Below are 11,227 nucleotides of genomic sequence, written 5' to 3' on the forward strand. Positions count from 1 at the left end.
TCCGAACTCAGACCCATCGAAACATTACTACCTGGAACAAGACAGAATCGTTAAAATTACAGATCGGACGACTATACTGGTATTTAAAGATCCAAGACAGCAAAAATATGTCGGTAGTCATCGAGTTGAAACAGACACATCTTATCGTTCAATCAATCTTTGACGGTGACCGTAACACTAATGTAGTGTCGATTTCAGTCGTTCCTTCTCATAACTCTGTTTGCATGTATAGCAGGAGACGCTTATTCTGTAGTCGCACCTGGTCCCGCTCCTTTAGTAGTTCACGCAATTCTCTCCGTTTTATTAGTTATTTTGATTTGTATCTTCATTACTCGATTTATGAGACTGAACATCGGTAAACTATTATAGCCTGAATTTCTTAACATGTAGAATGATTCACACCGATACTACTTCTCTATCAAAAAAGAATAACAAAAATACCGAACTCCAAGGCGAATACAAAAAGGGTAAGTACATAAAAACTGCCAAAATCAAACCCTATCAATCAACGGAAATAATCAAAAATAGCTGCCATATTCCTGACTTAGTACAGGCATTTTCCAAAGAAAATGGTTAGTTAAACACAAAACAAATTTAAGAAATCGAAAATAACCCGAAATTCCTGTTTATTTTAATTTTAGCAAAAATATCAACATGATGGTTTCCGTAACTAGAGTTTTTTTTTATGAGACGAGATAGTTAGTCTTGTGCTCAACCCCCTAACCTGGAGGGCCAGTGGAATTGTAGTTGAGGTTCCATTCCTCTAGATCGTGTGCCAACCAAAACTTACGAGCAAAGATCTACCCGGATTGGTATCAGAGTTGTCTCTCCTAGATGGATTGCCTTTCTGGGCTTTCAACCCCCATCTGACCGACTATTTACCCATAGCTGGGATGAGCTTACAATAATTCAGCAACAGTGATGTAAATAATAATGTTTCAGATTCAATACAAAGTGAAGACTGCAAGACTGAGTGAATTCGACCAACGATTGCTTGTCTGATTACCAACCAGTGACTAAATATTCTCGTGAAAAGTAAAATAACAAAAATACGGAACTCCAAGGAAAATTCAAAACGGAAAGTCCTTTATTAAATGGCACAATAAAAAGCTCAAATACATCAAACGAATGGAAAACAAATGTCATATTCCTGACTTGGTACAGGCATTTCCTTATGTAGAAAACGGTGGATGAAACCTGGTTTTATAGCTAGCTAAACCTCTCACTTGTACTATAGTGGCAAAAAAATTCCTTATATTAACAACACTGTTTGAGCAAAACAGACAGACATAATTGGTAAAAATGTCAAAACAATGGGGTAGACCAGTCAACAAAGTAAAACAAAATGGCATATAGACACTCTGTAGATAATGAACATAAGCAAAAATGAAAGACAAGAATTTAAAAAATGACCACAATAACACAATGTCAAGATGTATAAATATCAAACCATGCCAAATAGGATATTACCCAAAAATGGACTAAACAGTAAAGGTTTAAAATATACAAAGACAAATAAAAAGAATATTATAACACGTAATTAACATGATAAACAACATCAACATGACACTTCAAATGAACTATTAGTTTTTGTCATAAGTTAGTTCATTTAGTTTTCTCTCAACTTTTGCAAGACATTCCTGTCTTTTCTTCATTACAATTTCGCTTATTTCGCTTTGGGCATTTCGGCAATTTTCATTCAGCTGTTCTCTCTTCTCACTGATTTTCTTTTGTTCAGTCTTAGGATCTAAAGCAGCCAACCCGCCCAATGCGTTCATCTGATCAAGTAAATGTTTTTCCGATATTTCCACATATGTTGCTGCTATTTCATGAACTGCATACGATATTGTACTTACTTTTAAAACACTTTCATGAACAAGTTCACGTGTTAAAGCGGGCAAAGCATCGTATTTCAATTTCAGTTTTGTACCTATATTTGATTTTTCTATCAAGGTATTAACATTTACATGAAAATTCATTTTTATCATTTTTGATATCGTTTTAAAAAATCTCACAACTTTTCCCCATTCTTCACGAACATTTTGTATGGCTTCAATACCTTTCATTAAAGTTTTTCTGATTTCTTCAAAGTCAACCTTTTCAATCTTTAATTTAGCTAAATCCTTTAGGGTATCTTCCATTCGAGCATTATTTCGTCTAAGGCTTTGAAACATTTCTTCCTGCTTTTTTCGTGAACCTTGCAACACTTCTTGCGCAGAATCGACTTTAATGTGAGCTTTTATTAGTTCGTTGTGCACTAAACTGGAACTAAACATTGATTTGTGCCAACTCATACGAGGACCTCTACTGTGTAAAAATGTATCTGCTTCAGTAACAAATCGTTCTGAAATAAGTAATGTATCTTCTACTTCCATTATTAATGTTTTTATTCTGTCGTCATTAAGTTTAAAATCTTTGTGTATCGCTATAAGTTGTTTACACAGTCGAATCGAATCTTCACAAATTTGTATGGCTCTCCTATGAACCTCGGTTGGCATTTCAGCTCTGTTCATGTTCCTTAGATTTAATTTAAGACTCTCCTTTGCCGAGCGCACCGAATCAATTTCGTTCCAGTTAGGTGTTTTTTCCCCTATTCCAAGGCGAGATGTCGCGACATCTACTAATGTATGCACATGTCTATTTATTTCCCCAGCAAATCTGTAGGCTTGTTTGTCTGCTCGATCTTCTGGCGTTTCTGCTTCTTCTCTTGTCGTTTGAATTTCTTCAAACATTTGATCCCAATGGCCACGAAAAATTGTTTTGGCAACACCCATAAATCCGTCAACAAGAGATAATCCAAGCAATTTCGTACTAGATGGCATTTCATCCAATGTTTCCTCGAAATCATTCTGCATGTCTTTTATTTCTTTCTTCATATCCTCTATCTGTTGTTTCATGTGTTCTCTTTCTGACATTGAGCTTTCCTGCTCTATTTCACTTGATTTTATCGACGTTTCTGTATCTTTATACTTTTCTTCATATACTCCTTTAGCAATTGTGCTTGCTTCATTCAGTTCACTGATTGTCTTCATGAATAAATCAAAACTGCTTTCGGTATTTACAGAAAGTTCCAAGCATTCGTCTGCAATTGTTTCTATTTTCTTCAGTGTCATAGGAACAAGCAATTCCACTTCGTCATTTGTTCCAACATCCATTATTTTAAGTAATGTCTGAACGTGACTGTCAAGGTTAGTAGTATGTAACCTTATGCTATCCATATTCATATGGGCGTCATTAAAAGCATCCGATCCCATATTACTTAATTGAACCAACGATGCCCTGAAAGAATTTGGATATTTCAAATATTTAAAACCGTCTTTAGGAGCATTTTCAAGTAATGTAAAATCACTTTCGGTAGCTATTAGCATAAGGTTACCAATTAAAGCAATAGATGTAGGTGTTGATGTCAGTAAGCTGTCCCAGTTTGAGTAAGGTGCTATTTCAGTTTCTGCTATTTCCTTGGCTTGTTTTCTAATATCACTTTTATCGCATGTATCTGCTATTGATGGAGAACTCCCATAAATCCTATAACCATTATAACATGTATAAATAATAGATTATATTAGAGACCAGTGAACAATTTCACTTATTTGAAATACAATACAATACAAAAAGAAAGTTTTTCTTAACATTAACCATATCAATAAAATAAATTCTTCGTTCATCCAAAATATTTAAAAAAAAGTTAATGCTACAAACGAAGATGATGGAAGTTCAATGATGACGAAGACAGGGCGCACTATGTGATTGCAATAGCCCACATGGCTTTTAAGGGCCAAGCACCGTAAAAATGAATGCTTTGACACAAAAGAGAATTATATGTACAATAATTGAATATCTTGACCTCATTTTTTTTGTTATAATAAATAAAATATTTATAATGGATGATAATTCGTTGAACAGTTCTCAGGTACACACGAGAACGACATGAAGCACCAAACTTCAATCAATCCATAATCATAACTGCCGATCGATAATAGTGAAAACCTCCGTTATCAAATTAGACTACCATTTTGTTATCAGATACAACTTATAAACCAGTTGAACAAAATTGGTTGTACAGTTCGCAATTTGTTGCCATACTTCCCCAAACTAATACCTGAATTTCTCCGTCGGAAAAGTTGGTTAGTTAAAACCAGAGAAAAACATCTGATGGACTTCATGATAGAGTCAGCATAAGGCTTTCAACTATGTCTTTGGTTGTCACACCCCTTCTTAAAATATTGAAATCTTTATAACTTTATGAACATTGCCAATCTTCACCAAGCACAAGTAGGAACTTGTTGTGCTTTTTGCAGGCTGACTATACCCAATGAATAAAAGTTTACATAATAATGCTATATCTAGTCATCAAAGATACCAGCCTTATAAGTTGGTATACCAGAATCTCGTTTCGTCTACGTAAGACTCATCAGTGGCGTTCGAAATAAAGTTGAGCCATTAACAACGACAAGAATACTAAGTCTTCTATAGCGTGTATTTACTATACTTATATACAATTTTGTTTTGTTAACCAAAGTTTGTTAAATGTTATCTGAATATATTTTTACATTCTTGGAGAAACCAAATTCAAAGGAATAGATCGCTAATCAGTGAAAGTTGTTTTTGCTTTCAACCAAGGAGATGTAATAGCAATTAATGCACATGCTGTTTTACTAACATTATGTATTTCAACATATACACTAGTATAAGAAAGCAAAATATATTTCCGTTTGTATGCTTACATTCTTACATATTTATGTCACAACATTTATAAACCATGACCTAGTACAAAATAACGTGATGTATAGTAAATTCAGTTCGGGTAGTACCAGTATGAAGTGAAAGAGATGTACTTCATTTGCATCGACCGATGCAAGGTAATTTTCAGTAAGCAGTCAAGCATATGCTTTAATATTTATTGCATTGCCTTCAAAACTAGCAATATAAACTTTTGGTTCATTTTTTAACCTCTGGAATTCCTCATATCAATTTAAAGAAACAAGTTAAGATATTTCTATATATATACAAGGCAATCCTGTGGAGACTTTTTCAAAATTACTATATCCTTTCAACAAAAAAATGTCATTCGGTTGTATAGCGTTGATATTGTACTCTAGGTGATCACTAGTTGGACAGGTGATAAAATAAATGTTATCAATTCAGATATCACCTCAGCCTTTATCATTTTTTTTTATTCGGTCTAAACTTGGTCAGCTTGATATGTCATTGCTATAAGTCATCGTCGACATTGTTAATATCAACGATATCTACATCAAGTTTTTCATGGGTGTCATCATCGAAAAAAAACGACATTTGGCTATGTCATGTTTGTATGAGTCATCAATATTGGTTCGATATTATGTCGACACGAGGACATCGACATCAGTATTGGTTTGGGAATGAATGAATCTTACGCGTGTAAACCCCGATGGTGGCGAGGTGTATTCGACTTCAATCTTAAATGACACGGATTGCTTGTTCTCCTGTGGAAGGTCGAGGGTTCTGTCCGTGTATCTCTTTGATAAAGTTAGGTTACTGATAATGGCGTTTAACACCAACAAACAAACAAACAAATATATTTTTTAATTATAATGCGTCATTTGAAAACCTAACCACATGCGTATCAGTGCATATCGGCAATGATATCGTCAGTCCAAAAGGCATTTAATGTTTATTCTAAATTATTAGTTTATTTAAGTATAAATTATTGCCATGAGACAATACTCAACAGTCCAAACTTCGGTACTGACATAATTAATAATATGTTTTTCAACAATTCTTTGAGAATAGCTTCTAATGTTTGCATGCTTTGAAATGGTTCGGTTCTAGCATTCCTGATGAAGATTTACACAGAAAACCGCCTCAGACGCACGAAATTTATAAAGTGATAATTGGTACACGATTTGCACATCTACAAATACTAGAATAGGATTGGTCTGTCATAGTTATTCCTCTTGTTTTTAACGTACATTAAAAGACCTAATTGCCGAAATTACGTTTTGCAATAACGCATGAAACCATTATGTCGATGTCAATATTATCTATTCATGCGCGATATGCATGCATCGGATAATCGGTTTCCAAGAAATTGAAATTGAAAAAGGTACATAGCTGTTATTTAAATTTTAAAGCATAACAAAAAATAAAAAAGAGCTTGGAAAAATGTATAAATTTAAAATAAAATATTTTCCTCGAAATGTCATGAATGATTTTGGAGAAGTAGCGTGACAGAACATGACGTGATACGAATGTACACTTTAAAGCTGAAGGTAGTTCAGTTACATGTACGCTTTAACTTTGGATAATTTTTCATTAAAATAAAATGTTAGATGTAGGTGTTTTTCATTTTCGATTCTAGTGCATAAATCGGACATTTATTGATTCCAGTAAGTCAATATGGGGACTTACTCCTCATTTACGATATGTCAACAGTGTATTTGATTGTAAATAGTAGCTAATGACCAATATTGTTAATTAAAAACTGTAAGTGTTAAGAACAAGGATAACACACATTTCTTCTACAGGTTATTGCTGTGACTAGACCGCTGAATTACAAATTTTACTTCGGACTTGTATTACGTTTGTGAGTTAATTTAATTTTCATTTATAGTCCTTTTAAAGCTATTTATATTTTAACCTACTAATATTTCATTCAAAATTGTTCGCTACTCATAAAGATTTCAAATTTGACAATTATAATTCTAAATTTTGCGTTATCTAAAATAGTATAAAAATAGCCGCAAAATTAATGTTAACTGAATATAAGAATGTATACCTTACCTGTATATTGAAGTAATGGAGACAACTGCAATGATGTGAAAGAAAACAGTCGCATACATTTTTCTTTTCTGAAACAAAGTATACAAAAAGTTTATTCAAAGTGCACGAACTGAACAAAATTATAAGAGTAAATAAGGATTTTTCTTTTTAACTTCGAAAAGGTTTTGTATTAATTCTGCTTCATATGAGTGCAAAAACAAGTCGGCCAGTAGTGGTTCACTACTAGTACCCATTGGAATACCGACTGTCTGCTGAAATTTAATCCACCATTTTCTTCACAAGGAAATGCCTGTACCAAGTCAGGAGTATGACAGTTGTTTTCCATTAGTTTGATGTTTTTGAGCTTTTGATTTTGCCATTTTATAAGGAACATTCCGTCTTGAATTTCCATTGGAGTTCGGTATTTTTGTTATTTAACTTTTTTGTCCACCAACTCAACAAATTTGTTGTCAATCAAAATTTCCAGCAGTTTGGTGATATCATCTGAGGCGTGTTTGCTATGGAAATCAGTGCAGTTCATCAAAAAGTAATATTTTTCATGACCTACGTACGTTTCCCATTTTTGTAGTAATAGTCCTGATTAATGAGACGATGTAGTAAGACAGTCGTTTGCAATAAACTCATTGTCACAAAAGTAACAAACAAGCAAGGAGATAACAAGAGGGCGATCAAAACCATCAGTCGAAGAAAATAAAGTACCCCCCATATTATAAGGACGGTTTTCTGTTCTGTTTCATATATTCAGAGATTTTAAAAGAAGTATTAAAAGTTGATACATCATCATTTTAACTGTAACCTGTATAATTATTATTTTTTGGCGGGTCGATACAGTTGTGATGTTTACTTGATCTAAGTTAAGTTAGTTTACAATAGTAACAATTTAATAGAACCTTATTATGTTTTGTTTATACTTAGATAAAACATAGCAACGAACAAGATATTTGGCGGGTTAATTTTAGGTAAAGTACGAGGTAGGGGGTGTTCAAGAGATTCTTAGATGAAAAACGAAGAATGCAAGAGAACATCTTTTCTACAATAACTTTAAAGACTTTTATAAGCTGACCAGAATTCTGGTACATTGTCATTCGTCTTTAGTCTAAGACGTGGCCGTAATGGGGTCCCTGGATTACTAGAGGTTGCAATATGGAATTGCATTGTTGTGCAGCAAGGTCGGTGCCTGTTATTGATAGACTTGTACAAGTCGTAGCTTGTAGGGTACCAAATTGTACCCTTAAGACAACTTTGTCTCTGATCAGACAAAAATGTGTATTTTTACAAATTTTTTTGTCAATTCAAAAGTGGAATGATTGAATGAATGATTGATCTATTGGTGTTTAACGCCACTTTCAACACTATTGTGCTATTTCATGGCGATCAGTTTTTATTGGCGGAGGAAGCCGGAGTACTCGGAGAGAACCACCGACCTTCGGTAAGAAGACTGACAATCCTAGTCAATTAAGATTGGAGTCGAGTACACCTGCCCCGTGCAGGATTCGAACTCACAACCTCAGTGTTGACTGGATAGTGATACAGTAGTTCGACTTCTTAAACAACTCGGCCACCTGGAATGCTAGTATAGATAAATTTAGCTGTTAAAGCAAGAGCAGTTGCACATTTTTTAATACGTTGATATTATTTTATGAAACAATGTTTACTTGTACTTTATTTGGCTTTTTTTTAACTTTTTTTTATTCGAGCGTCACTGGTGAGTCTTTTGTAGACGAAGGGCGTCTGGCGCAAATACAGAATTTCAATCCTGGTATCTATGATGAGTTTATTGGTAGATAATCTGATTATTTGTAAATAGAACATTTTGGATCAAGTTTTAAACTGGTAACGAACTTTTTCTATTACAAAAATAAACACGCTTACCACTTACTAAATGTACACGTTACACAGTCAACGAAATCAATTTACCAGTTTGATCTATGTTTCATCTTTTTAGTTGATCTTATTTTTAATGGCTAAATTTACTGGGCACATGCGCAATCGTCTTCAACTGAGGTTATATAAAAGTTTGCATGCATATAGATTCAAATGAGGTCAAACTATTGTCTTGGAGATTTTCTTACCGATACTGAATCAAACTGACCGTTTATGACGAATACTTTTACAATATTCCATTCTTGTAATCGTTTTAAGACACAAATATCATCCTTAAATATTTAAACTTCAGGTTCATCTTATCCATTTTCCGAAAATGATCAAATAAAATTAATAGGTCGATATGAAATAAAAAAAAATAAAAACTCCCTAAAAATCACATATATTCAATAGCTGACAACAATAAATTGATGATGTTGTTGTAAATAGAAGCACTCCATAGTTCTTACGAAAAGTTAAACATGTGAGGAACCTTATATATAGCTTATGCTCCTTAAAGTCTCTGAAGGGACGTTTGTGTCCTGAATTCATATCAAAGAGTTTTTTCACCACCTTCATTGTTATAAAAGGTAATACTTGAAAACACCATAATTTATCAAATTGGCCAAAAATACTTTTACTTTTACTTTCGTTTCTTAGAAATACAAAAATCCGAGGCTTTCAATATCACCGACAGATGGTTTCGTTACCAGATAAACAAAGGATTCATATAGTTAACTATATAACTCCGTGGATAAACCAGAAACATCTTTTTTTTAATGTGTTCGTATGCATTTTAAAATAAAATCGACTCACCTGATATAATGAAATGTAGAATGAATAAATCAATTGCAACCTTGAAGTATTTATGTATTAGTGCATATGTTAAAATTCAATACACGATAGCTGAGCACGATAGTTACCGTTAACTACATATGAGTGCAATATCAAAGTGATTTCTATTTATAGATGACACCCATGATTTTCAGAAAACCGCCTAATGGTTTTACACTAGTAATTTTTGGGGCCCTTCATAGCTTGCTGTTCGGTGTGAGCCAAGGCTCCGTGTTGAGGACCGTACTTTGACCTATAATCGTTTACTTTTATAAATTTTGACTTGGATGGAGAGTTCTCTCATTGGCACTCATAGCACATCTTCTTATATCTATAAATCATGCTAGAATGAATGAAGAAATCAGTCAAATAGATAGAAGGGGAAAGCATAATAAATTATAAAATTCTATATATCTTTTTATATTTCTTTTTATGTTTTGTATTGATATATAAAACATATACATACTACCATTTTATGTACATATAATTGATTGTAATGATTAATGTTTGTTCTTTGTTTGTATGTTGATGACAATCCAGATTTTGGATATCTTTAACTTTGACTTTGATTTAAATTTACTTCGTTGCTTAGAAATACAAAAATCCTAGGCTTTCAGTATCACCGAAGCTTATTTACTTTGAGGCAAGATAATTATTTGTTGACAAACGAACATATTAAGGTGTTTTAATGGTCCGTGTATATTTGCGTCCATTCGTTTTTCGTTTTGAAATATCAAAAACAAAAAACAAAAAACGAGAGTGTTTTCATTTTTCGTTTTCAATTTCTCAAAAACCAAAACGAAAAACAAAAATGTTTTCATTTTTCGTTTTTGATTTCTCTAAAACCAAAACGGAAAACGAAAGTGTTTTCATTTTTTGTTTTTGATTTCTCTAAAACCAAAATGAAAATCAAAAGTGTTTCCGTTCTTCGTTTTTGATGTAACTTAACAAGAATTTTGTATTCAATTTTAATTATTTCTCGTTTTATAATGTACAATGTTTTCCTTTCTTGTTTCACAGTCATTGATAGTAAATCATGCCAATGTAAACACTCCGGTGTTTTTTCTACATAATGTAGACAAAATAGACCGCCTGACTTATGAATTGAACTACGGTGATAAATGAATCAAAGCCTTTCAAATTACCTTGTTTATATCTTTAATAAAAAATAAATTTTTATATTTAAATATTAAACGAATTCAATCATAAATTTAAATTGTACAATATAATATTATACAAAAATGGTACAAATAAATAGATTGATTACAACATCACATTAACAAGGGAGGTTACTACTTTTTAAAACTGATAAGAAAACTACCCCGGTCGTTAAAGTATACATGCACAGTCACTGTTGTTATCAGATCTTCGATGATAATGTCGACGGATGCAAAAGACTTTATCAATCTGAACAATAAGGGTGCGTGATCTTTACTTTTAAATTTAGAAATGTTGATCTCAGATGATTAGAATTCATGACCAAGGTCCATTATACGAACATTCAGGACGATAATGTGTTTTGCTTGATCAATTGATTGAAAAACAAATTTCCGCAATTTCACAATTCAAACCGGGATTAGCATTCAATCATTTTGCCATTCGGAACCTACTCGGTATTAGTTTTGCTTATTCAAGTTGTGAATACTATATGGTGACCTTAACTAGAGCCTGTGTGTGGATGGGGGTTTACGGCATGAATAGAGAATAGTGGGCAAAAAATATAAATAATAAAGACAATGGACCAAGAAATAAAAAAAAATAGAATAAT

General features: G+C 32.9%; 1 protein-coding gene across 2 annotated transcripts; it reads right to left on the reverse strand.

Moving 5' to 3' along the window:
- Nucleotides 1-609: 609 nt before the first annotated feature.
- On the reverse strand, nt 610-9,555 carry LOC127714343 (uncharacterized). 2 transcript variants are annotated; one of them, XM_052220401.1, is made up of 3 exons: nt 9,442-9,555; nt 6,763-6,830; nt 610-3,525 (listed from the first exon to the last, which is right to left on the reverse strand). In XM_052220401.1, exons 2-3 carry the CDS (start codon nt 6,819-6,821, stop codon nt 1,584-1,586), a joined length of 2,001 nt encoding a protein of 666 aa, XP_052076361.1. In that variant the 5' UTR covers nt 6,822-6,830; nt 9,442-9,555; the 3' UTR covers nt 610-1,583. The 2 variants fall into 2 exon arrangements, with proteins under 2 accessions (XP_052076361.1, XP_052076362.1); XM_052220402.1 differs by lacking the exon at nt 9,442-9,555 and adding an exon at nt 8,642-8,709.
- Between the last annotated feature and the right edge of the window lie 1,672 nt (nt 9,556-11,227).

Source organism: Mytilus californianus, unplaced genomic scaffold, assembly GCF_021869535.1.
Source record: "Mytilus californianus isolate M0D057914Y unplaced genomic scaffold, xbMytCali1.0.p SCAF_9, whole genome shotgun sequence".
NCBI classification, from domain to species: Eukaryota; Metazoa; Mollusca; class Bivalvia; order Mytilida; family Mytilidae; genus Mytilus; species Mytilus californianus.